This window comes from Ursus americanus, chromosome 5 (assembly GCF_024610735.1).
Source record: "Ursus americanus isolate L20-20 chromosome 5, mUrsAme1.1.p, whole genome shotgun sequence".
NCBI lineage: Eukaryota > Metazoa > Chordata > Mammalia > Carnivora > Ursidae > Ursus > Ursus americanus.
This window is the reverse complement of record NC_142131.1, coordinates 75,863,990-75,891,685: the sequence shown is the minus strand read 5'-3', so window position 1 is coordinate 75,891,685 and position 27,696 is coordinate 75,863,990. Positions and strand designations below refer to the sequence as shown.

Here is a 27,696-nt window from a genome sequence, read left to right as displayed (position 1 = left end):
CCTGCCCTCCACTTACTTTATGATCTTGGGCGAGCTACTTAGTTCTCGGTGCCTCGGTTTGCTGATCTGCAAAATAGACATGATGATACTAGCTATTCATCTCAAGGTGTTTTGGAGAAATAAGTGAGTTAATTCAGATAATTTGCTTTGAGTGTGCCTGGCACGTTTCGAGCTCTCAACACATGTTCACTGTTATAATCCGGGCTGTTGGCAATCAGCATTACCTCCAGCCCCCACTGACTAGTTGAAGTCAAGCCTGCCGACAGACACTCCCCACATCCTGTCTTTGTCGAACAGGCCTCCAGAAGCTTCCCTAAAGACAAGGATTTTCTAGGTAGGGTTTCTGCCAGCATTCTTTTTCTTCTGCCAGAATCTCAGGGACTCCTTTCCAGGTCTCCCTTTCCAGAACCGGCATCTCTGTCCCCCACACACACACCGCGTCTTGAGACTCCCCTCTTTCCTCTCCACCTCTCCCGCACAACTGCTCTCCTCCGGCTGGGTTTATGGCTTGGGGCTGGGGGAGGCCCAGTGGGACCGGCTGAGCAGAGCCGCTGTGTGACGGAGGTGGCTCTCTCCCAGTTGGACACTGCCACCCTCTCGTGGTCCAGGCAGCACACGGACAGAACCAGGTGCTCAACACCAACAGCCGGTACCTGCACGACAACATCGTGGATTATGCGCAGAGGCTGTCAGAGACCCTCCCACAGAAGCTCTGTGTGTTTTATTTCCTGAATTCTGGGTAAGTGGACTTCGGCCAGCCCCCCCCCACCCCCACCCGGCACCAGGCCAGAGGGTGAGACGGTGGAGACAGACAGAACTGCTCACGCAGGCGAAACCTTGTGTGGCGGACCCAGTGCGCGCTGGGGGAGAGGCAGCCTTGCCCCGGCTGACCCTGTAGACCTGGGCACTGGCTCTGTCGGATCCAGTTTTCTGGTCTCTTCGTAAGGCGTGCCATTTCCTCTATTCCATGATCGTCCTTGGGGCTTACCTAGGTTATACATTCCTTTATTTTTGCCTTATGAGTACACCGGCATAGCTGGGGGGCTACGGCCGACGTCCCTGCCCACAAGTCGCTCGTAAGGAACAGAAACGTCACAGAAATGCAGAATTCCTAAGGGGAGTTCATTGTCTGGAGGAGAAGTGAGAGGCCTGATGAGGCCAAGAAGCAATTGGGGGTGGGGGGCTGGGCCTGCTCGGAAAGGGTCAGGGAAGGCTACCCTGAAGGAGCGCTATGAGGCACAGAGCTGATGAGCAGGAAGGAAGCCGCCCACCCTGTTGGAAGTGTTCTTGTCAGGGTTCCTCAGCACAGGGAACAGCCTGTGCAAAGGCCCTGTGCACGCTTGAGGACCCGAAGGGAGAGGAGCAGGTAGGAGCAGACACATTCCAAGCGAGAAGTTTGTTTTTATCCTGAGCATTCAGGAAGCCATCTGAGGGTTTTAATTAGGCAAGTGATGTCATCGGGGCCGAGGAAGAGCGAGAATGGACACGGTTAGGCACCAGTTCAGCAGCCAGGTGACAGGTGATGGTAGCTCACACCCAGAGTGGCAGTGGGGACAGAAGTGGCAGACGATGACGTGTGCATAGAACCAGCCCAGCCTGCCTGGGAGAGAACACTCCCACAAACCCCGCATCGTGGCGTTTGGTTTATAGTAATGAGTATTCACATCATCCTTGTCACCTTCATGCACCAGTCCCCGGTCATTTCTAGGAAGTAGAATTTCCCGTCTTCGCTTTGCAGATGAGGAAACGGTAGTTCAGAGAAAGGATCCAGCTTGCCCAGGGTCATCCACGTGGGAGAAGGCAAAGCCGGAACCAGAGCCTCTCCGGGAAGAGCCAAGAGTCAGAGGGTCCAGGAGTCAGAGCTTCCTGGGCTGGGCAGTGGGGGCAGGGACGTTGGCTGGTTGACTCCACCACATTCAGGCTGGATTCCAGGAACTTCCACGTTGCCAAATCCAGCGGTCTCTTTGCTGTCCTTGTCTTACTCTGTCTCTCAGCAGCCGAGCCAGCGTTACCACTCTCTGGAAGTCCTCTCTGGTCTTGCTTCCAGGACACTTGGTGCGCCGGGGTTTCTGCCAGCTTCTGGCCACGCCTCCGTCTCCTGTCTCCTCAGCCCACTGCTCCTCCTCACTTGCTCAGGGCCGGTCCGAGCAGCTGTCTCTCTGAGCCCTCTGCCTGCATGATCTCATCCGTTCCTATGGGCTTACATGCATCCACATGCTGGTGATTCCCAAATTTGTGTTTCAAGCCCAGATGCCTCCCATGTGTTCCAGCCTCAAGGTTCCAACCACCCACTTGACTTCTGGACCGTCTCCGACTTGATGTGTCCGAAAGGAGTTGGTTGTCTTCTGCCAACACCTGGTGTGGGACCGTGGCACTGGCTCTCCCAGGCATTCCCAGGATGACATCCCCCCCCACTGCCATCCTCACCCTGTCTCTGCTCCAGGCACCCTCCTCCCAGGCCCCCAGCGTGTCCCCGTCGTCTGACGCCAGGTTGTCTTCTACCTCCGTCCATCTTTCTGCTCTCCATGATGTCCTAGCTCTCCTCCTTGTCCCCCACACAGCCAGAGGCTTCCTCCCCAGGTGGAAGCTAAATCATGTCCCTTCTCCGATTGAAACTCTCCAGGGGCGCCTAGCTGGCTCCGTCGGTGGAGCACATGACTCTTGATCTCGGGGTTGTGAGTTCAAGCCCCATGTTGGGTGTGGAGATGACTTTAAAAAATAAAATCTTAAAATAGAAACAAAACCCTCTTCATTAGTTTGGCACAGCACTGACAAGAAAATCCAGCACCTTCCAGGGCCCTGTGTGCAGGGCCCCTGAGTGTCTTCCCCCTTCCTCTCCCGTGCTGCACCCGGCCTCCCTTGTGCTGTCTCGGTTCCCTGAGCACACCTGAGCACTTTTTCTGCCCAGGGCCTTTGAGCATATTGCTCACGCTGCCTAGGACCTTCCCCCTGGGGCCTCGGTTCAGGTGGTATCTCCTCACAGAGTTTTTCTCTGACCCCTGTATTAGGTTGGGCTGCTGTAACACAACACCACAGACTGGGAGACCTAAGTGACAGAAATGTATTTCCCCTACTCCTACTCTCCAGCATCCAACAAGAAGGGGTTAGCAGCTTTGGCTTCTTTGAGGCTATCTGCCTGGTTTGTGATTGGCCACCTTCCTGCTGTGTTTTCACTCAGTCTTCTGTGCCTGCACACTACCTGTGTCTCTGTGTGTCCACAGTTCCTCCCCTTAGGAGGACACGAGTCAGACTGGCTTAGGGCCCAGGGTCCGCTCTGCCGATCTCTTTTGAGTTGAATCACCTCTTTGAAAGCCCTATCTCTAAATACAGTCATGTTCTTAGGTGCTAGGGATTAGGGCTTCAACATAGGAATTTGGGGGGACACCATTCAGCCCATCATACCCCTTTATCTACAGGAAGGCCCTGTGTGGTTCTCTTCGAGACACTTACCAAAATGATCATCCTTTCCTTTTTTGTTTTTGTTTTGTTTTGACTTGGCTTGGCTTTCATGACGCGTACTAGAATGTAAGTTCCAGAAGGGCCAGGACCGTTTGACATGCTCCTTGCCCCCGCCCAGCTTGTAGCACATAGAAGGCATTCGATAAAATTTTCATTGAATGAATGAATTCGAATGACTCACAAATGGCGTTCTGAGAATCTTCTTGCTGCTGGAAGGGATCCTCGTTCCCTCCGGGTTTCTCTGTGGGAAGCAGGTATCTGGGAGGAAAGCCCTGGACAGCTGTGTGAGCAGTGCCCTCCTTTTTTGTCATAGGTCAGAAGCCAATGACCTGGCCCTGAGGCTGGCCCGCCAGTACACGGGACACTGGGACGTGGTGGTATTAGACCAGTAAGTGCCCTTTCCAGAAGCCTGGGCCCACCACTTACTGGGGCTCAGTGAGGCTCTAGTTTTGAGTGCCTTGGGCAGGAGGATGAGGGGCCCGGGCTCCTGGAGGGAAGCATGAAGACCTGGCCATAGAGACACCCCCACGTACAGAGGCTCTTCCCCCCGGGGCCTCTCTTCTGGGAGCAGAGGATGCTTTGTAAGGTGGTGAGACTTCGCTCCACGTTTTAGGTATTAAAATTGTCCTCACAGTATTGAGTATCTGCTGTGCACGAGGCCCGGGCTAGAGCATTATCCCATTGGGGATTCCTTACAGTTCTGTAGGAGAAAACCACTCCCCCTACCACCACAGAGGAGAGCACTGAACCCCGAGAGATCAAATGATTAGTCACCGTTACCTAGCTAGTAAGCAATCTTGCTCCCAGGCTCCCAGGCCTGCGTTGGTTCCCAGCCCTAGGACTCAGGGGCTATGTCCGGTTGGTCTGCCCTGTGGCTCCCGAGGTGGGGAGACAGTTGTCAGGGCCAGGGCACAGAGTACGTGCCACCCGGGCCTGAGCCCCCCTTCTTTCTCCTCCTCAGTGCTTATCACGGTCACCTGAGCTCCCTGATCGACATCAGTCCCTACAAGTTCCGAGACCTGGATGGCCAGAAGGAGTGGGTCCATGTGGTATGCACTGCCCAAGCGGGCAACAGGTCGGTGCGCACACCCCGGCCCGGATGACACGGCGCTGTCACTCCCCACAGGCACCTCTCCCAGACACCTACCGGGGTCTTTACCGGGAGGACCACCCCAATCCAGCTGGGGCCTATGCCGGCGAGGTGAAGCGCGTGGTGAACTGCGTGCAGGAGAAGGGCAGGAAGGTAACCGCATCCGCACAGGCCTTGTGAACAGAAGACAAATGTCATTTCCTCTGTTGTTAGCGCAGTGCTGGATAGCGGGGGCCCTGGCGACACTGGAACCGGGCCCCACCCTTTAGGAATCTCAGAGGAGGTTTACGTGCTCAGCAGAGAGTTTAGCTAAAGACCTGTCCTGGGTGTTACAGGAGTCCAGGGGCCCGGGCTGGACGGGTGTGGGCGCGAAGGAGGGTCCTTGGAGGAGATGCTGCAGGATTGCAGTGGTGGGGTTAGCACTCAAGGTACGGGCTGGGGGAGGAGAGGAAAGGCATCCTAAGCAGAGGGGTGGCCTGCAGGGTGGAACCCCATCAGTGTGGGGCCTGGCTGAGCTGGCAGGAAAGGAGCTGAGAAAGGCAGGCAGGACCCCCGTGGCACAGGACCACAAAGGCTGTGCCGAGGGGCTGGAGGGTCAGAGGGAGAGTGACGAGACGGGGGGATGCACGTGAATGGGGCCGGCCTGCTACCATAGGAGCCCCCCCTCCCCACGGTGTTGGGGCGGAGACAGAGCACAGGGGCAGAGACAGGAGAGGCTGTGTGGGTCTGGGGGAGCAACGGCTGTGAGAACAGCAGTGGGAGGGAGTTAGCTATTGGCGTGACAGCTTTCTGGAAGGCCTCACTGATGAGTGACAGCTGAACACAGGATGTACGGCCGAGACAAGCAGGCGAAAAAGCCAGAAAGATTGGCAGAGCCAGATCAGGGGAGCCTGGCGTGTGCATTTCAGATGTTTTGCCTCCGCTTACAGAAAACCAGGAAAGAGATGGCTCCGGGGGCAGTAGGGGTGGCCGGTTCCTGCCCCATCAGCCTTCCGTCTGGGCCGTGGTCTCTTACACAGTTCTGAGACCCGACATAGCTTGGAGGTCATGGCTGTGAGAAATGGGGTCACTGAAGGGGTTTAAACAGGACAGTGATGAGTTCAGTGACTGGACCGAGGATCACCCTGGTGGCTGGTGGAGGACAGACTGACTGGAGGAGGCATCCCGTTAGGTGACATCTGCGGGAGGCCGAGGCAGGAAGCGGCCCCTGTGCCAGGAGGCAGGTGTGTCCGGGTGGAGGGGAGGCGTGGGGGCACAGACGGTGGAGAGGCAGAGGCCGTGCTGACCAATGGATCACGGACGGGGGCCACGTCTCTCTCGGTGGGGGTGATGGGAGTCACCAGTCGGGGCAGGGAGGGAATAGGCTGATGAGGGAGAAATCAATGGCTTTCATCTGGGACGTCCTAAGTACAAGGAGTCTGGAGAATTCCACGTGCTAAGAGTTGGTTTGCGGCCCAAAAGAAAACCCAGTCACAGACCAGATGTGACCTGGAGGCCGAAGTGGCCACACAAGCAGCTCTGGTGACCCGTCCCACCAGGAGCCAGCCCTGAGCCAGCATTGGCAGGACGCGCCCAGCACACCACCCAGTGCCTCCCCTGTGGTGTCCCCAGCGTTCTCTCTCCTCCGCAGATCGCAGCCTTCTTTGTGGAGTCTCTGCCCAGCGTCGCGGGGCAGATCATGCCCCCAGCCGGCTACTTCCGGGAGGTAGCAGAGTGAGTAGCTGGCAGGGGGGCCTCGGGGAGGGCAGGACTGTAATGGGGCTTCCCGACCTTTGTTCCAAACTCCAGCCTCAGCTTGGCCTGTTGGCCCGAATTTTGAGAAATCGTGGTGGCCCCGAGAAAGCCAGCCCCCTGCTTCATGCCCCAACCTTACGGCTGGCAGAGCCAGGGTTGGGAGTCCAAGACCCCCCAGCTCCTGGTCCGATCCCTCTTACCACAGACCCCACGCGTCAGCCGTCTATCCTCTGTCACAGGCACATCCACAGGGCCGGAGGGCTCTTTGTCGCAGACGAGATTCAGGTGGGCTTTGGCCGAGTAGGCAAGCACTTCTGGGCCTTCCAGCTGCAGGGAGAAGACTTTGTCCCCGACATTGTCACCATGGGCAAGTCCATTGGCAACGGCCACCCCGTCGCGTGCGTGGCCACAACCCAAGCTGTGGCCAGGGCCTTCGAAGCCACCGGCGTCGAGTATTTCAACACGGTGAGTGACGGCTCCGGGGCACAGCAGCACGGCGGGTTCTGCTCGGCCTCACCTGCTTGTCCTTAGTGAGCACAGGCCCCAGGCTTAGCACAGTGCCCAGTGCAGAGACTCCTCATGCTGTTCTCGGGGGTTACCGCCGGTTAGAGGAGAAAACACACCACCTTATAAAACCGGCATCGATCCAAAGACTGTCACAAGACATCATGCCTTGTAAAGTACACAGAAAGAATACAAGAGACCCGCTCTCCCTTCCAGCAGGCACGACCTGCTCTGTGCCAGGCCCTGTGCCTGAGCCGATGCAGATGTGTGAGGAGCTCCGTCTGTTTGGGGGACGAATGGTCTGGGGACAGAGTTGACATTCCAGTAGGAGCTTCTAGGGGGACATGGCTCCCCATCCTTGGGGCACAGGCCGGAGAGCTTTCCCTAAGTGAAGTGGGTCCTTGTGTTGCAGGAGAAGCCACAGCGTGTTCGCTGGCTGAGAGAACACGCCGTGGGTGAGGGGAGCGTGGTGGTCACCAGGGGCTTCCTCAGAGCTGAGGAGTCGGGACCGGTCGGGAGGGCCGTGACGAGCCATGGAAGGGTTTCCACTGGGGAGAGAGGACATGTGAAATACACTTTAGAGAGATCTCTGGTGAGCAGTGTGGAGAAAGAACCAGAAGGTGGGGAGACTGATGCAGGCAAGGGAAGAGGAGGCCCAAATCTGGGCACAGGCCACAGGGAAGAAACAGGAAGGACAGCATCGCGGGAAGGAACTCACTGTGACTTCCCAAAGAAGAGCCAGTTTGAACTGGAGACGGAAATATGTCGGGATTGGGCAAGATGGTCGAGAGCTGGCAGAGAAGGTCATGAAGGGTGAGGGTTGACGATTCAGCAAATCGTCACTCGACGCGCAGGGGACATGCAGACAGAGCCTCTACCCTTGGACAAGCTCCCCGTTGGGGGAAGACAGACCCACAAACAGACCCCTTGATGGAAGGGGTGGGATGTCAGCGATCAGCACAAGGGACATGGGTGGGGGGACGCCCCCCCAGAAGAGGTGTGGGAGGAGTAGCCCCGGGGCAGGAAGGAGTGTGTGGTGTGGGGTGAAAGACAGACCATGCAGTAGAGCGCGATCTGGCGTTTTGTTTCTTTGTTTTAACCTGCGGTTCACATAGTTAGATTATATAAACCTCTGTCCCCGCACGGTCCTCTCTTCGTTAACCAGTTAACGGGTTACTTTTATTAATGTCGTAAGCATCCAAGAAGCCATCATTCCAAGTAAAAGTTGGGCCTTGGACGGTAACCTGCGTCTACCCATACGGCCACCGCGGTCCCGTCTCATTGCGCCCTGTCCCCCCAGCCCGGCTACCCCCTCCAGCTTCATTGTTCATTCTAGTTGTTTTTTACCCTTATAAAAAGTGTATCGTGCTGGGGTTCTCTTAGGAGGTTGGTTTTTCCACCTAAACATGATCTTACTCCGAGTCGTCCTCCTCGCTGGTCACCGAGGTCGGACTGCTTCGTGCTATCCCACCGCGTGACTGTGCCGTGGTTATTTGTCCCCTCCTGGCGAGGAGCTCCGGGGTTGTTCCCATGGCTTGTGCTGCTGTAAACAATGTTTTTATAAGTTTGTATTGTGCACGTGCAAGAGTTTTTCTTAGGACCTAAAAGTGGACTTGCTGGGTCATGGGGTCTGTGTTCTCTCTCCATTTTTAAGACATGATGACTTCTGTTTTCCAGAGTGGTTCACAAGCTAACTACCAGTGGTGGATAAGAGATTCTGTGGGTCTCCTTCCTCTCAAACAGCTTTTAATGTTTGCCAGGCCAGTGGGGTGTAAAATGGTATCCCCTCAACTTGGGGAATGGTCTTGACAGGCCATTCCCTGGTTTCAAATTATGTGAAACATCTCTATGGGTTTTTTTTTCTTATTTTAATTTAATTCCAGTTAACATACAGTGTAATATATTTTTTAAGATTTTTTATTTATTTATGTGACAGGCAGCCAGTGAGAGAGGGAACACAAGCAGGGGGAGTGGGAGAGGAAGAAGCAGGCTCCCAGCCTAGGAGCCTGATGTGGGGCTCGATCCCAGAACACCGGGTTCACACCGTGAGCCGAAGGCAGACGCTTAACGACTGCGCTACCCAGGCGCCCCCATACAGTGTAATATTAATTTCAAATGTACAATACAGTGATTCAGCACTTCATACCTCACCCCGTGCTCGTCACAGCAAGTGCATGCCTCAGTCCCCTTCACCTATTTCAGCCACTCCCCACCCCCTCCCCTCCAATAACCATCAGTTTGTGCTGTATAGTTAAGTCTGTTTCTTGGCTTGTCTCTCTCTCTCTTATTTTTTCGCTTTGCTCTTCTGTTTTGTTTCTTAAATTCCACATGAGTGAAATCATATGGTATTTGTCTTTCTCTGACTGACTTGTTTCGCTTAGCATAATACTGTCTAGTTCCATCCATGTCGCTGCCAATGGCAAGATTGTGTTCTTTTTTATGGCTGAATAATATTCCATCGCATATAGACACCACTTCTTCTTTATGCATTCATCAGTCAGTGGACACGGGCTGCTTCCCTATCTTAGCTATTATACATAATCCTGCTATAAACATAGGGGTGCATGTATCTCTTTGAATTAGGGTTCTTGTAGTCTTTGGGTAACCACCCCATAGTGCAATGGCTGGGTCATCATGTAGCTCTATCTTTAACTTTTTGAGGAAGCTGCATACTGTTTTCCAGAGTGGCCGCACCAGTTTGCCTTCCCACCAGCAGTGCCCGAGGGTTCCTCTTTCTCCAATCCTCACCAACACCTGTTTCTTGTGTTGATTTTAGCCATTCTGACAGGGGTGAGGTGGTCGCTCCTGTAGTTTTGATTTGCCCTTCCCTGATGGTAAGTGATGTTGAGCGTCTGTTCACGTGTCTGTTGGCCACCTGGGTGTCTTCTCTAGAGAAATGGCTTCTGCCCATCTTTAAGTTGGATCATTTGTCTTTGAGGTGCTGAGTTTTATAAGTTCTATATGTACTTTAGATGCCTTCATATGTTTATTGGCCATGTGTTTCCTCTTCTGTGAAATGCCTGTTTTTTCTTTTGCCCATTTTTTGATTGAGTTACTAGAGGTTTTCTTCTTTATTTGCGGGAGTTTTGTGTGTCTCTATATATGCATTTGTGTGTATGTATATATACAGAGGCACACATATATATATTCCTTTTTTTATTTTTTAAAGATTTTATTTATTTATTTATTTGACAGAGATAGAGACAGCCAGCGAGAGAGGGAACACAAGCAGGGGGAGTGGGAGAGGAAGAAGCAAGCTCCTAGCGGAGGAGCCTGATGTGGGGCTCGATCCCATAACGCTGGGATCACGCCCTGAGCCGAAGGCAGACGCTTAACCGCTGTGCCACCCAGGCGCCCCACACATATATATATATTCTTGATATTAGTCCTTTGTCGATTGTGTAGGTTGGGTCCCTCAATAATTTTCAGGGGATTCTAAGTTCAAAACTGTGACGACCGGGGCACCTGGGTGGCTCAGTCGGTTAAGCATCCGACTCTTGATCTCAGTTCAGGTCTTGATCTCAGGGTCATGGGTTCAAGCCCCTCACTGGGCTCCATGCTGGGAATGGAGCCTACTTTAAAAAAAAAAAAAAAAGCGTAAGGGCCACTGCATTATTCAGTTCTAGGTTTTCCAGATCTTTTTATTATTAACTTCTGACTAATGACACTGAGATCAAAGGTCATGTCTCTAAGGTGTGTTGAGGTGGTTTATTACTTGATTATTCTGCATGTTCTTTAGAAAAATGTATGTTCCCTAAATACGGAACTCTGTAAATGTCTCTTAGGTCACACTTATTAATTGTGTTGTTTGAATCTTCTGTAGTATTGCTGGATATTTTTTCTACATAACCTATTACTAACTGAGGACTGTGTGTAGAGATCTCACAATGATGAAAAACTGATCTGTTTTTCCTTGTAATACTGTCCACTCTTTGCTTTATTTCATATATATTTTAAACATATACATATTTTTTATTTCTATATGTTCATTGGGAATTGAATCTTTTTTTTCTTAAGATTTTATTTTCGAGTCATCTCTACACCCAGTGTGGGGCTCACACTCACTACCCTGAGATCAAGCCAGGCACCCCGGGAATTGAATTGAATTTTTTTTTTTAAGATTTTATTTATTTGAGAAAGAGACAACATGAGCAGAGGGAGAAAAAGAGGGACAAGCAGACTCCCCGCTAAGCAGGGAGCCCAATGCAGGGGCTCGATCCCAGGACCCTGGACTCATGACCTGAGCCAAAGTCAGACACTTAACCAACTGAGCCACCCAGGAGCCCCTTGAATCTTTTTTAAAATTTGAGGTATAGGGGCGCCTGGGTGGCACAGCGGTTAAGCGTCTGCCTTCAGCTCAGGGCGTGATCCCAGCGTTCTGGGATCGAGCCCCACATCAGGCTCCTCCGCTATGAGCCTGCTTCTTCCTCTCCCACTCCCCCTGCTTGTGTTCCCTCTCTCTCTGGCTATCTCTATCTCTGTCAAATAAATAAATAAAATCTTTAAAAAAAAATTTGAGGTATAACTGACATATTACTTTGAGGTGTTCAACATCATGATTCGATAGTTGTCTCAAAATGATCACCAGAGTAACTCTGGTTAGCATCCATCACCACACGTAGTTACAGACTTTTTTTCTTGCAATGAGAACTTCTAAGGTCTACTCTCTTAGCAACTTTCAAAAATACAGTAGAGTATTATTAACTGTAGTCACCGTTCTGCACATTATACCCCAGAACTTATTTATTGTAACTGGAAGTTTGTACCTTTTGACCAACTTCACTCATTTCGCCCATCCCCCCCCCCCCCCCACCTGTGGCAACTACCAGTATGTTCTTGGTATCTAAGAGTTCCATCTCGGGTTCGTTTTTTGCTTTTTTTTTTTTTTTTTTTTAAGATGTTATTTATTTCTTTGAGAGAGAGGACGAAAGAGAGCACAAGTGGGGCAGGGGAGCAGCACGGGGAGGGAGAGGGAGAAGCGGGCTCCCCCCTGAGCAGGGAGCCTAAGGCGGAGTTCAATCCCAGGACCCTGGGACCGTGACCTGAGCCAAAGGCAGACACTTAACCGACTGAGCCGCCCAGGCGCCCCTGTTTTTTGCTTTTTGTTTTGATCCCACAAATAAGTGAGATACAGTATTTGTCTTTCTCTATTAGACTTATTTCACTTAGCATAATGTCCTCAAGGTACAGGGCATGCTGTCGCAAATGGCAAGATTTCCTTCTTTTTTATGGTGGGATAATAATCCATTGTGTATATATACTGCATTTTCTGTATCCATTCAACCGTGTGTGGACGCTTAGGTGGCTTCTGTGTCTTGGCCACCGAAAACAGTGCTGCTGGGGCACCGGGGTGGCTCCGTTGGTGAAGCGTCTGCCTTTGGCTCAAGCCAAGCCAGGATTCCAGGATCCTGGGATCGAGTCCCGTGCCAGGCTCCCTGCTCAGTGGAGAGCCTGCTTCTCCCTCTCCCTCTGCTGCTCCTCGTGCTTGTTCTCTCTCTCTCTGTCAAATAAATAAATAAAATACTTTAAAAAAAGAAAAAAGAAAAAGAAAATAGTGCTGCAATAGACATGGGGGTGCAGATATCTCTTCAAGATTTCCTTCCGATAAATACCCAGAAGTAGAATTCCTGGATTATATGGTGATTCTATTTTAAATTTTTCGAGGCCCCTCCATACTGTTTTCCATGGTGGCTACCCCAGTTAGCATTCCCACTAACAGTATACGAGGGTTCCCTTTTCTCCACGTCCTGACCAACCCTTGCTGTTTCTTGTCTTTTTGACAATAGCCATCCTCACAGGTTGTGAGGTGACATCTCATTGTGGTTTTGATGATTGATGTTGGGCACCTTTTCGCGTACCTGTTGTGGCCATCCGTGTGTCTTTCCTGGAAAATGTCTATTCAGATATTCTGCCCATTTTAATCGTATTCTTTATTTTTTGGCCATTGAGTGGTATGAATTCTTCATATATTTTAGATATTCGCTCCTTATGAAACAAACGATTTGCAGATATTATCTCCCATTTGGTCAACTGCCTTTTCATTTTGTAGATGATTTCCTCTGCTGTGCAGAAGCTTTTTAGTTTGATGTAGTCCTACTTGTTTATTTCTGCTTTCATTGCCTTTGCTTTTGATGTTAAATCCAAAAAATTGCCAAGAATGATGTCAAGGAGCTTACCACGTATGTTTTCTCCCAAGAGTTTTATGGTTTCAGGTCTTATATTCAAATCTTTAATCCATTTTGAGTTAATTTTTATGTATGGTGTAAAATAGTAGTCCAGTTTTCCAGGAATTGAATCTATCATTAGGAATAATTTTTTCCTTATAATGATTTTGGCTCTTAAATTGTATTTTATCTGATGTTATAGAGCTTCCGCAGCTCTCAGTTAGCTTTAGGTATGTTTAACAAGCATATATCTAGAATTTGGGTTTTTTTCCAGAACTGTTAATATTTGACTTTAAAGTGATCACTTTAGATCACATTTAGACAGTCTAAATTTAATGTAACTTTTGATATATTTGCGCCTCTTGATAACATCTTCATTTATAATTTCAGTTTATCATACTTTTCTGTCTCTTTTAATCCTTCCTGTTTTCTTTTACTATCTGTATTAAAACTTTTTCATCCCAGGTTCCTGGGAGGCTCAGTCAGTTAAGTGTCTGCCTTCAGCTTGGGTCATGGCCCCAGGGTCCTGGGATCGAGCCCCACATCAGGCTTCCTGCTTAGTGGAGTCTGCTCCCTCTTCCTCTCCCCCTGCTTGTGTTCTCTCTCTCTCTGTCAAATGAATAAATAAATAAAATCTACCAAAAAAAAAAAAAAAGTATTTCATCCCAAATTATTTTCAGTGCAAGCCTTTACATTGCAAACCTTCTGAAATCTTATGTGCCTAGGAATATTTTTATCAGACCCTCATATTTAAATATTTTAGCTAAACATAAAAATCTAGGTCCTATTTTCCTCCAACACGTTAAAAGTATATGCCATTGTCACCCTGCATGTAGTATTGATGTAGAAAAAGCTGGAATCATCCATTCTTTTTCAGTTGAAATATAATTACATACCCATAATATTCACTCTTTTAAATACAAATTTGGGGCACCTGGGTGGCTCAGTGGGTTAAGCGTCTGCCTTAGGCTCAGGTCATGATCCCGGGGTCCTGGGATTGAGTCCCTCATCAGGCTCCCTGCTCAGTGGAGAGCCTGCTTCTCCCTCTGCCCCTCCGCCAACTTGTGGACTCTCTCTCTCTCTCTCATAAATAAATAAATACCTTAGAAATAAATGAATGAATAAATAAATAAATACAAATTCAGGGGCACCTGGCTGGTTCAGTTGGAAGAGAGTACGACTCTTAATCTCAGGGTCGTGTGTTCGAGCCTCATGTTGTGTCTAGAGATTACTTCCACACAAAAATAAACTTTAAATACAAATTCATTGGGTTCAAAATCAAGTACAAATCAGTGGTTTTTAGTATACTCACCAAGTTGTGCAACCACCATTACTGTCTTAATTCTGGAACATTTTCATCACCCAAAATGCAGCCCCATACCCATTAGCAGTCCCTCCCCCATTGCGTTCTCTCTATAAGTCCTGGCAGTCACTAACCTTTCTGTCTTGATGAATATGCCTATTCTTGAAATTTCATATAAATAGAATCACAAAAACACATGACCTTCTGTGTCTGACTGTGTCACGTAGCATAATACTTTCAAGGTTCATCCATATTCTAGCATGAATCAGTACTTCATTCTTTTGTAGGGAGGAATAATAATCCCAATTGTATAAGTAGGCCACATTTCACTTATCCCTTCTTCACTTAATGAACATTTGGGTCATTTCCCCTTCTTGGCTATTATGAATAATGCTGTGATGAACAGTTGCGTACATGTGTTTGTTTGGACATATATTTTCAGTTCTACTGAGTATGTACCTGTGAGTGGAATTGCTGGATCTTATGGCAACCCTAGGTTTAACTTTTTGAGGAATGACAGACTTTTGTCAAATAGCTGTACCATTTTACACGCCCACCAACAATGTCCGAGGGTTCCAATTCCTCTATCCTCTCCAGCATTGATAATTTTCCATCTTTTATTATAGCCATCCCAGTGAGCACGGAAATAGTATTTCATCGTGATTTGCATTTCCCTCGTGGCTAGTGATGTCGAGCCTCTTTTTATGTGGTTATTGACCATTCATATATATTCTTTGCAAAATGTCTACTCATGTCCTTTGACCATTTTTAAAGTGGGTTACTTGTCTCTTTTTGCAGAGTTGTAAGAATTCTTTATCAGGTACTAATCCTTATCAGATAGATAATTTGGAAATATCTTCTCCCCTTTCTGAGTTGTTTTTCACTTTCTTCGTAGTCTCCTCTGGAACACAAAGGTTTTTAATCTTGCTGGAGTTCAGTTTATTTTTTCTTTGCTTGCTAGTGCTTTGGAGTCATATCTAACAAACCACTGCCTGATCCAAGGTCATGAAGATTTACACCTTTGCTTTCTTCTAAGGATTTTATAATTTTAGCTCTTAAACTTAGGTCTTGACCTAATATTTTGCGTAGGGGATGAGGCGGGGGTAACTTGACTCACTTGCATGTGGCTATCCAGTTGTCCCAACACCATTTGCTGAAAAGACTATTTTTATCCCATTGAATGGTTTGGCAACCTTGTCAAAGTTGACCAGCAACAAAAGCTAAAATAAGCAAACTGGATTACATCAAATTAAAAAGCTTTTGTACAGAGAAGGAACCTATCAACAAAACAAAAAGGCAACGTACTGAATGGGAGAAGATATTTGCAAATAAGACATCCAGTAAGGGGTTAATATCCAAAATATGTAAAGAACTTACACAACTTAAAAAAAAAAATACACAGTTGAGGGGCGCCTGGGTGGCACAGCGGTTAAGCATCTGCCTTTGGCTCAGGGCGTGATCCCGGCGTTATGGGATCGAGCCCCACATCAGGCTCTTCTGCTGTGAGCCTGCTTCTTCCTCTCCCACTCCCCCTGCTTGTGTTCCCTCTCTCGCTGGCTGTCTCTCTGTCAAATAAATAAATAAAATCTTTAAAAAAAGAAAGAAGGAAGGAAGGAAAGAAAGAAAGAGAGAGAGAGAGAGAGAGAGAAAGGAAAGAAAGAAAAAGAAAGAAAGAAAAGAAGAAAAAAAGAAAGAAAAAGAGAGAAAGAAAGAAAAGAAAGAAAGAAAGAAAGAAAGAAAGAAAGAAAGAAAGAAAGAAAAAGAAAAGAAAGAAAAATGGACAGATGGACAGAAGACTTGACTAGACATTTTTTCCAAAGAAGACAGATGGTCCACACACACATGAAAAAATACTGAACATCACTCATCATCAGGGAAATGCAGATCAAAACCACAATGAGATACGTCCTCACACCTGCCAGAATGGCTGTTATCAGAAAGACAAAAAATGACAGGTGTTGGCGAGGATGTGGAGGAAAGGGAACCCTCGTGCACTCACTGTTGGTGGCAATGTACATTGGTGCAGCCACTATGGAAAACCGTGCAGAGGTTCCTGGAAAAAGATAAAATAGAACTACCCGATGACCCAGTAATTGCACTGCTGGCAATTTATCTGAAGAAAATTAAAACCAATCCGAAAAGACCTATGCACTGCTGTGTTCATTGCAGCCTTATTTACAAGAGCCACAATATGGAAGCAGCCCATCAGTTAATGAATGGACAAAGAAGAGGTGGTCTATATATTATATGTGGTATATATATTATATATACCATATATAGATGTGTATATATATTATATATATGTATTATATATTATATATATAATATTCCATATGTTGTTACAAATGGCAAGATTTCATTCCTTTTTTATGGCTGGATAATATTCCATTAGCTGGATAATATTCCATAGTGGAATATTATTTAGCCATAAAAAAGGAATGAAATCTTGTCGTTTTTAACAACATAGATGGAAATGGAGGGCACAGTGCTACGTGAAATAAGCCAGTCAGAGAAAGACAAATACCAGGGGAGCCTGGGTGGCCCAGTCAAAATGTCTGCCTTCAGTTCAGGTCATGGTCCCAGGGTCCTGGGATTGAGCCCCATGCAGGGCTCCCTGCTCAGTGGGGAGTCTGCTTCTCCCTCTCCCTCTGCCTGCCGCTCTGCCTACTTGTGCTCTCTCTCTTTCTCTGTCAAATAAATAAATAAAAATCTTAAGAAAGAAAGAAAGAAAGAAAGAAAGAAAGAAAGAAAGAAAGAAAGAAAGAAAGAAAGAAAGAAAAGAAGAAAGAAAGAAAAATACCACGTGATTTCATACTTGTGTGGAATCTAAAAAATAATTGATAGAGTTTTCTGAGTTTTTATATATTTTGGATGTTAACTCCTTATGAGATATATTATTTGCATATATTCTCCCATTCGGTAAGTTGCCTTTTCATTTTGTTGATGATTTCCTTCACTGTGCAAAAGTTTTTCAATTTGATGTAGTCCCAGTTGTCTATTTTTGCTTTTGTTGTCCTTGTCTAGATCCTGAAAGGTATTGCTAAAACAAATGTCCAAGAGTTTACTGCCTATTTTCTTCTAGGAGTTTTATGGTTTTAGGTCTTATAATTAAGTCTAATCCATTTTGAGCTTAGTTTTATATATGATGTAAGAAAGTGGTCCAGCTTTCCTAACACCATTTATTGAAGTGATTGTCTTTTCCCCATTGTATATCCTTTGTTGCAGATTAATTGGCCATATAAGTGTGATTTTATTTCTGGCCTCTCTGTTCTGATCCATTCATCTCTGTGTTTGGTTTGTGTTTGGTTTTGTGCCAGTACCATACTGTTATGATTACTATAATTTGTAGTATAGTTTGAAATCTGGGAGCATGATATCTCCAGCTTTGTTCCTCTTTCTCAAGGTTGCTCGGGCTATTCAGAGTCTTTGTGGTTCCATACAAATTTTAGGATTATTTTTTCTAGTTCCGTGAAAAATGTCATTGGCTATTTTGATAAGGATTGCATTGAATCTGTAGATTGCTTTTGGTAGTATGGAGATTTTAATAATAATAATTCTTCCAATCTATGAGTACAGTATATCGTACCATTTATTTGTGTCATCTTCAATTTCTTTTATCATAGTCTTAGAGTTTTCAGAGTACAAGTGTTTCGTCGCCTCAGTTAAATTTATTCCTAGTTATTTTATTCTTTTTGATGCAATTGTAAATGGGATAGTTCTCTTAATTTCTGCAATAGTTTGTTACTAGTAGATGAAAACACAACAGGGGCAGGGGACCTGAGTGGCTCAGTCAGTTAAGCATCTGCCTTCAGCTCAGGTCATAAACCCAGAGTCTTGGGATCGAGTCTCTCGGCAGGCTCCCTGCTCAGCGGGGAGCCTGCTTCTCCCTCTCCCTCTGCTGTTCCCTCCGCTCGTACTCTCTCTCTCCCAAATAAATAAATAAAATCTAAAAAAAAAAAAAAGAAAAAGAAAAAAAAGAAAACTGCCTGGGTGGCACAGTTGGTTCAACACCCAATTCTTGGTTTCAGCTAGGGTCATGATCTCAAGGTCGTGGGATTGAGCCCCACATCAGGCTCTGGGCTCGGCGGGGAGTCTTCTTAAGATTCTCCCTGCCCTTCCCCCTTTTCTCTCACTCTCTAAAATAAATAAATCTTAAAAGAAAAAAAGAAACAACAGATTTCTGTACTTTTGTATCCTGCAACTTTACTGAATCCCTTTAAACTAATAGTTTTTGGGTGCAGGCTTTACAGTTTCCTATATTGTAGTAGCTCATCTGCGAGTGGTGACAGTTTTACTTCTTCTTTTCCAATTTGGATGCCTTTTACTTCCTTTTCCTGCCTGGTTGCTGTGGCTAGGACCTGCAGCGCCGTGTTCAATAAAAGTGGCAAGGGTGGACATCCTGTCTTGTTCCTGATCTTGAGACAAAGCTTCCAACGTTTCACTATTAAGTATGTTGTTAGCTGTGGGTTTGTCATATACGGCCTTTATTATGTTGAGGTATGTTCCATCTACACCCACCTTTTTTAGAGTTTTTATCATGAATGGATGTTGAATTTTGTCAAATGCTTTTTCATCCGTTGAGCTGATTGGATAATTTTTATTCTTCGTCTTGTTACTGTGGTGTATCACATTGAATGATTTGCAGATATTGAACCATCCTTGCATACTGGGAATAAGTCCCATTTGATCATGGTGTATGATCCTTTTAAATGCATTCGATGAATTTGCTTTACTAATATTTCACTGAGGACTTTTGCATCTATGTTCATCAAGGATATTGGCTTGTGATTTTCTTTTTTCTTTTCTTTTTCTTTCTTTCTTTTTTTTTTTTTTTACAATGTCTTTGATTTGGGTATCACTGTAATGTTGGCCTCATAAATAAGTTTGGAAGCATTCCTTCCCTTTCAGTTTTTTGGAATAAATTGAAATTTGGGGAAGGATAGGTATTAACTCTTTAAATATTTGGTGGAATTCACCTGTGAAACTGTCTGGTCCTAGAGTTTTGGTTTTGGGGAGTTTTTGGATCACTGATTGAATTTCATTACTAATAATCATCTTTTTTTTAAAAGCTTTTATTTATTAATTTGACAGAGAGAGAGACAGCCAGTGAGAGAGCAAACACAAGCAGGGGGAGTGGGAGAGGAAGAAGCAGGCTCCCGGTGGAGGAGCCTGATGAGGGGCTCGATCTCAGAACGCCGGGATCACGACTGAGCCACCCAGGCGCCCCTACTAATAATAATCTGTGCAGGTTTTCTGCTTCTTCCTAACTTAGTCTTGGAAGATTGTGTGTTTCTAGGAATTTATCCATTTCTTCTAGGTTGTCCAATTGATTGGCATATAATTGTTCATAAAAATCTTTTATGATCCTTTGTATTTCTGTGCTATCGGTTGTAACTTCTCTTTCACTTCTAATTTTATTCGGTCCTCTCTCTTTTTTCTTGACAAGTCTGGCTGAAGATTTTTCCATTTTGTTTATTTTTTAAAGAACCAGCTCTTAATTTCATTGATCTTTTGTATTTTTTTTTTCTTTTTGACCTCTCTTTTATTTACTTCCACTCTGATCTTTATTTTCTTCCTTCTACTAACTTTGGGCTTGCTTTGTTCTTTTTTTTCTCATTCCTTTAGGTATGAGGTTAGAGCGTTGATTTAAGATTTTTCCTCTTTCTTGATACGGGTCTGTGTCATTATATTCCCTCTTAGAACTGCTTTTGCTGTTTCTCATAGATTTTGGACCATTGTGTTTTCATTTTTGTCTCAAGGTATTTTTTATTTCCTCTTTGACACTCGCTGACCCATTGGTTGTTTAACAGCGTCTTGTTTACTCTCCATGTGTTTGTGTTTCTTCCAGTTCTTTTATTGTAATTGATTTCTACTTTCATACTGTTGTGGTTGGAAAAGATACTCAGTGTGACCTCATTCATCTTAAATTTATTAGACTTATTTTATGGCCTTACTTATCTGTACTGGAGAATGTTCCATGTGCACTTAAGAAAAATGTGTGTTCTGCTGGTTTTTGATAGAATATTCTGAATGTTCTGTTAAGTCCATGTGGTCTAATGTGTCATTCAAGGCCAGCATTTCCTTATTTTTTGTCTGGATGGTCTATCCATTGATGTAAGTGGGGTGTTAAAGTCCCCCTGCTGTTACTGTATTACCATCATTTTCTCCCTTTGCATATGTTAATATTTGCTTTATGTATTTAGGTGCACCTGTGTTGGAAGCATAAGTATTTACTAGTGTTTTATCTGCCTTATTATATAATACCCTTCTTTCTCTCTCATTACAGTTTTTGTTTTAAAGTCTATTTTGTCTGGGGCGCCTGGGTGGCTCAGCTGGTTAAGCGTCTGCCTTTGGCTCAAGTCATGATCTCAGGGTCCTGGGATCAAGCTCCACGTCAGGCTTCTGCTCAGCGGGGAGTCTGCTTCTTCCTCTCCCTCTGCCCCTCCCCCTGCTCATGCTCAGTCTCTCTCTCTCTCAAATAAATAAATAAAATCTTTTAAAAAATAGATAAAGTCTTATTTTGCCTATTGCTACCCCAGCTTTCTTTTCACTTCAGTTTGCATGGAATATCTTCATCTCTGTACTTTCAGTTTGTATATCTTTAATGCTGAAGTGAGTGTCTTGTAGGCAGCATATGGATGGGTCCTGTTTGTTTGTTTTTTTTAATCTATTCAGCTACCCTGTCTTTTGATTGGATCATTGAATCCATTTACATTTACAGGGATTATCGATAGGTATGTATTTACTGACATTTGCTGTGTTCTGGTTGTTTTTGCAGTTCTTCTCTATTCCTTTTTCTCTCTTCCCTTGTGATTTGATGACTTTCTTTAGTGTTATGTTTAGATTCCTTTCTGCTTATTTTTTGTGTATCTGTTACAGGTTTTCGGTTTGTGGTTACCATGAGGTTCATATATAACAACCTGTGTGTATCAGTCTATTTTCAGTTGGCGGTGAAGTTCAGACTCATTCTAAAAATACCACATTTTGGGGCACCTGGGTGGCTCAGTCTGTTAAGTGTCTACCTTCGGCTCAGGTCAGGATCTCCAGGTCCTGGGATCGAGTCCCACATCAGGCTCCCTGCTTAGCAGGGAGCCTGCTTCTCCCTCTCCCCCTCCCCCTGTTCCTGTACTTGTGCTCTCTCTCTCTCCGCCCGCTTCCCCTTCCCTCTCTCCCTCTCCCTCCCTCTCAAATAAATAAAATCTTTAATAAATAAATAAACCACATTTTTACTCCCCTCACCCCACCCCCCCCACACATACGTGTTTTGTTGTCGTATTTTACATCTGTCTATTTTGTATATTAATTGTTGCAGATGTAGTTGATTTTAGTACTTTTGTCTTTAACCCTCTTCAGTTTTTTTTTTTTTTTTAAGATTTTATTTATTTATTTGACAGAGATAGAGACAGCCAGCGAGAGAGGGAACACAAGCAGGGGGAGTGGGAGAGGAAGAAGCAGGCTCACAGCGGAGGAGCCCGATGTGGGGCTCGATCCCAGAACTCCGGGATCACACCCTGAGCCGAAGGCAGACGCTTAACCGCTGTGCCACCCAGGCGCCCCAACCCTCTTCAGTTTTATACGTAGTCGATCCACTACCTTTTTTCTATATGTTTGCCTTTACAAGTGAGATTTTTTCTTTCATATATTTCCTTATTTCTAGTTACTGTCTCTTCTTTTCTGCTTGAAGAAGTCCCTTTAATAATTTTTTGTGAAGCCAGTTGTGATGAACTTCTGACTTTTGCTGTCTGGGAAATTCTTTTCTCTCTGCTTACGTTCTGAATGATAACCTGCCAGGTGGAGTATTCTTGGTTATAAGAGTTTTTTACCCCTTTTCAGCACTTTGAATATATTGTGCCACTGCCTTCCAGCCTACAAAATTTCTGCTGAAAAATCAGCTAATGGTCTTATCAGACCTTATATATAACTAGTTGCTTTTCTCTTGCTGCTTTTATCTTTACCTTTAATTGTTGACATTTTAATGATAATGTGCCTTGGTGTAGGTCTCTTTGGGTTCATCTTGGACTTTCTGTGCTTTCTGGCCTCCTATGTCTGTTTCTTCTGCCAGGTTAGGGAAGTTTTCAGCCATTATCTCTTCAAATAAGTGTTCTGTCCCTTTACTCTCTCTTCTGGGACTGCAGTCAGTGAATGTTAGTACACTTGATGTTGTCCCAGAGGTCCCTTAAACTATCCTCCTTTTTAAATTCTTTTTTCCTTTTTACTGTCCTGATTGGATGATTTCCACTACCCTGTCTTCCAGAACACTGATCCATTCTTCTGTATCATCTAATCTGTTGTTTATTCCTTCTAGTGTGTATTTCATTTTTAGTATTGTAGTCTTCAGCTCTGATTGGTATTTTTTAAATTTTTCTCTTTGTTGAAGTTCTCACCATGGTTATCCATTCTTCTCCTAAGTTTGGTAAGCCTCTTTATGACCATTACTTTGAACTCTATTGAGCGGATTAATAGATAAGCATCTCCATCTTATCTAATTCTTTTTCTGAGGTTTTGTCTTGTTCTTTCATTTGGAACATGTTCCTCTGTCTCCTCATTTTGCTCAGTTCCCTGTGTTTGTATGTATTAGGTGGTTCAATTACAGCGCCCCATCTTGAAGGAGTGGCCTTATGTAGATGTCCTGTGGGGCCCAGAAGTGCAGTCCCTCCGGGCTGCCAGAGCCAGGTGCTCCTGGGGTGTCCCCTGTGTGGGCTGTGTGCACCCTTGTATTGTGGCAGGCCTGCAACTCCTGTGGGTGCACTGTTGGGTGGGTTGGTCCCCTGCCCGGCTGGTATTGCTGTGAGCATGCTGGTGGGAGGGACTGTCATTCAGCTGTGAAGCCCAGCTGAGATGCATGGTCGCATAGGGTCAGCAGTCTAGAGTGAGGATTCCAGAATGGTACGCACCATTGCCAGGATCAGCACAGCAGAAGAGGATAGGAAAAATGGATGCATGCCACCACTGTCTCAGTCCTTGCAGAGTGGCCCAACCTCCTCTTATGTCTCCAACAGACCCTCCAGGATTAGTACGTGGGTCTCTGTCACCTGTGGTCCATATACCTTTCAATCTGGTGTTTTGCACTTGTTTCCGGGTCAAGTTGATCTATGTGTAAACTTTTTAAGAGTGACTTTTCATTTCCCTATAGTTCTAGAGTTTTCTGAGATGTACTCCCTGTTGGTTTTAAAAGCTAGGTGTTTTGGGGTCTTGCTCTTTTGTTCAGGATCTAAGGGTTGGAATGCCTGATGTGGAGCTCAAATCACTCACTCCTCAGGGAAAAGGTATGTGCCTTTAAGATCCCTCCTGACTGTGGAATGCTGCCTCTGGGGTATGGTTTTTTCCCTTAGTGAGAGTATATCCCTGTCTCTGCTGTCTGTCTCAGTGCTGTTCCTTCTTGCAGAGGCTCTGTTCATCCAGTTTCTCGGTCGGTCCCCTTCAGAGGGAATTATCCCGTATGTACTCGTAGATTCGTTGTGTCCCTGGGAGGAGGTGAGCTCAGGATCTTCCTACACCTCCATCTTGAACCTTTCCTCCACATCTATATTCCAAAGAGATACTGATCTGTAGTTTTCTTTTGAGGTCTTTGTCAGGTTTTGGTATCAGGGTGTAATACTGGCCTCAAAGAATGAGCTGGGAAATGTCTGTGCCCCTTCTATTTTCTGAAGGCTTTTCAAAGGATCAGGGATAATTCTTTAAACATTGTGGTAGAATTCGCCAGTGGAGCTATCTGTTTCTAGGCTTTTCTTTGTGGGAACTTCATGTTACTAATTTTTTCTTTTTACTTGCATATGTCTATTAGATTTTCTGTTTCTTCTTGAGTCAATGTCAGTATTTTGTATCTTTTAGGAATGTGTGCACTTCATCTCAGCTAGCTTGTCGACATGCATTTGTTCATATTATTCCCTTATAATCCTTTTTGCTTCTTTAAGTTTGTTAGTTTGGTAGTGATGGGTCCTCTTTCATCCTGATTTTAGACATTTGAGTCTTTATCTCGGTCAGCCTAGCTGAATTTGATCAATTTTGTTGCTCTTCTCAAAGAACCCAGTTTTGATTTTGTTGATTTTTTTTCTATTGTTTTTCCGTATTTCTGTTTATTTCCACTTCAGTCTTTAGGATTCCCTTCCATCGGCTTGCTTTTGGTTTTGACTGCTCTTTTTTGTAGTTTCTTAAAATGGAAAGTTATTCATTTGAGATTTGCAGATATAAATTTTCACATTAGTACTACTTTTGCTGCATCCTGTAAGTTTGGGTATGTTTTCATTTTCATTCATCTTTATTTTTAAATCTCCTTGTGACTTCTTAAGACTCACTGGTGTGCTTGGGAAGGGTGTTTTTCTGCTTTGCTGGAGTGTTCTGTATGTGTCCGTTAGGTCTAGTCAGCGTATAGTGTTGTTCAATCCTCTATTTCCGTGTCGATCTTCTGTATAGTTCTATCAGTTATTGAAAATGAGAGACTGAACTCTGCATTTGTCACGAATGGTACATTGCTGCTTTCACTTCTGTCAGTTTTTGCTTTATGTAGTTTGAGGCTCTGTTTTTAATATAAATGTGTTTGTAATGGTCATATCATTTTGATAGATTGACTCTTGGCATTGTGAAATGTTTCTCTGTGTTGCTCATACCAGTTTTAATCTGCAAGTCTTTTACGTCTGATATCAGTACAGCTACGCCAGCTCTTCTGGTTACCGTCTGCATGGTGTAGCTCTCCACCCTTTTGCTTTCAACCTCTTTGTGTCTTTTACCAGCGCTCTTCATTCATGTGAATTTGAGTTACTATCTGATGTCTTTTTTTTTTTTTTTTAAGATTTTATTTACTTATTTGTCAGAGAGAGGGAGGGAGAGAGCGAGAGAGCACACAAGCAGGGGAGAAGCAGGCTCCTGGTTGAGCAAGGAGCCTGATGTGGGACTCAGTCCCAGGACCCCAGGATCATAAGCTGAGCCGAAGGCAAATGCTTAACCAACTGAGCCACCCAGGCGTCCCTATCTGATGTCTTTTCATCTCAGCCTGAAGACATATCATTAGTATTTTTTGTGAAGTATATGTTAGTGACACATTTTTTCAGTTTTTATTTATCTGGAATTGTCTTAGTTCCCCCATTTTTAAAGGATACGTCTATGTAGAATTTTTGACTGGCAGTCTTTTTCTTTCATTACTTTAAATATGTTATCCCACTGCCTCTGGCCTTTATGGTTTCTGATTGAGGAATCGGCTATTAATCTTGCTGAGACTCTTTTGCACATGAGTCACTTCTCTCTTGCCGACTGCGGTATTGTCTTTTGTTAGTTATTATTGACATACAGTATTCTATTAGTTTCATGCAACATAATGATTCAATGATTTGTATATATTATGAAATGAACCCAAGTGTAGTTAGCATCCGTCATCACATTAAGTTTTCTTCCTTATGTGAGAACTTTGAAGATCTACTGTCTTAACCATGAGAGACTCTTAACTCTAGGAAACAAACTGAGGGTTTGCTGGAGAGGAGGTGGGTCGGAGGACGGGGTAACTAGCTGATGGGCATTGAGGAGGGCACGTGATGTGATGAGCACTGCGTGTTATATGCAACTGCTGAATTACTGACCACTGCGTTTGAAACTGATGATGTACTGTATGTTGGCTAAGTCAATTTAAATTAAAAAGATCTGGGGCGCCTGGGTGGTACAGCGGTTGGGCGTCTGCCTTTGGCTCAGGATGTGATCCCAGAATGCTGGGATCGAGCCCCGTATCGGGCTGCTCCGCGAGGAGCCTGCTTCTTCCTCTCCCACTCCCCCTGCTTGTGTTCCCTCTCTTGCTGGCTGTCTCTATCTCTGTCGAATAAATAAATAAAATCTTTAAAAAAAAAAAAAAAGATCTGTCTTAGCAACTTTCAAAAATATAATACAGTATTATTAACTATTATCACCGTGCTATACATTACACACCCATGACCTACATATTTTGTAACTGGAAATGTGTTACCTTTTGACCACCTTTACCCATTTCTCCCACCCTCTTTGTCTTTCTCTCTCCTCTCCTTCTGGGAATCCCATTTGCAAAGGTTGGTTTGCTTCATTGTGTCCCACAGGTCGCCAAAGCTCTGTTCATCCCTTCTTTCTGGTTTCCAGACCGGACAGTCTCAACTGACATTATCTTCGAATTTGCTGACGCCTTCGTCTGTTTGCCTAAATCCACTGTTGAGCCTCTCTGGTGAATTTTTCATTACAGTTACTGTGAATTTTCCGTTACAGTTACTGTGCTTTTCAACTCCAGAACGTCTGTTTAGTTCTTTTCTAAAGTTTCTCTTTAATGATACTCATGTTTGGTGGGACATCATCTTCATGCTTTGCTTTTTAGCTCTCGCAGTGCGGTTTCCTTTAGTTGTTTTACTGTATGCGTAACACCGGAGTAAATGTCTTTGTCTAGTAAGACCGCTATCTTGGCTTTCTCCAGGACAGTTTCTGTTGATGTTCCTTGCCCCCCCCCCCCCGCCATATATGAGTCATGCTTCTTTCTTTCCTTGGAAGTTTCATGATTTTCTGCTGAAAACTGGACATTTTAAGTAATATATTCCGACAACTTTGGAAATCCTATTACCTCCTTATGCCTGTGTTTTTATTGTTTGTATGGTGCCTTTTCTGAACTAACTGTGTGAAGTTTGTAGTCTTTGCTTAAAGGCTAAGCCAACTAAGGTTGGCTTAGTGATCATCTAATGATTGGGCAGATGGCTCCTTAAATGTCTTGTCTCTCGGCCTTTGCCAGGTGGTTCCATGTGTGAGGCCATGCCTTCACTACTCAGCCCAGCCGCTTACAACTCTGTCCCAGCCTTTATTTCCTCCTGCCGCAGAGCCTCAAGGCAGCCAGTGGCAAGAGCGGAGAGCTTTTCAGGTCTTTCCTGAACATGCACGTGGCACAGGGCACGCACATACCCCTGAGTGTACGCGTGACCTTCTGGATTCCCAGGACTATGTCAGAACTTGTTCATTTTCTTCCTGTCACTCCTCTGGGCTGATCTCGGGGCAACGACGTTCCTGCTATGCTAGGTCGGCATCGCGGCCAGGTCACGATTCTAAACAAAAGATGCTGTTAATACGTACACGCCACCTTTTAACAAGTTCATGGTTAATAATAATTATACAAGTAGCCTCAATCCATCCGCTGTGGCCAGCCCACACATAATTTGTTCCGGACGTATCAGAAATCCGCCTGAGGGCAGAATCACCTAGGAAGCTTTTTATGATCTCAGATACGGGGCTCTGCACCCGCAGTTTGAAGACGACTACAGGACACCACTACACACCCATTAGAATGGCTACAGTTAAAAAGACTGACAATTCCAAATCATTTTGAGGATGGGAGCTCCTGGAATTTTGTAGGCTAACGGTGGGAATGTGATACAATACAACTACCTTGGGAAAGCTTCAGTTTTTTATAAAGCTAAATCTACATTTATGATTACAGCGCAGCAATTCCACTC

General features: G+C 45.4%; 1 protein-coding gene across 1 annotated transcript in view; it reads left to right on the top strand.

The window, feature by feature from the left end:
- PHYKPL (5-phosphohydroxy-L-lysine phospho-lyase) overlaps positions 1–27,696 on the top strand; it is a 33,998-nt gene that overhangs the window by 1,596 nt on the left and 4,706 nt on the right. Inside the window, exons 3-8 of the mRNA XM_045794927.2 lie at positions 580–739; positions 3,773–3,847; positions 4,421–4,508; positions 4,586–4,702; positions 6,180–6,262; positions 6,523–6,748. Coding sequence (XP_045650883.2) covers positions 580–739; positions 3,773–3,847; positions 4,421–4,508; positions 4,586–4,702; positions 6,180–6,262; positions 6,523–6,748 — 749 coding nt within the window. The remainder of the gene's footprint in view (positions 1–579; positions 740–3,772; positions 3,848–4,420; positions 4,509–4,585; positions 4,703–6,179; positions 6,263–6,522; positions 6,749–27,696) is intronic.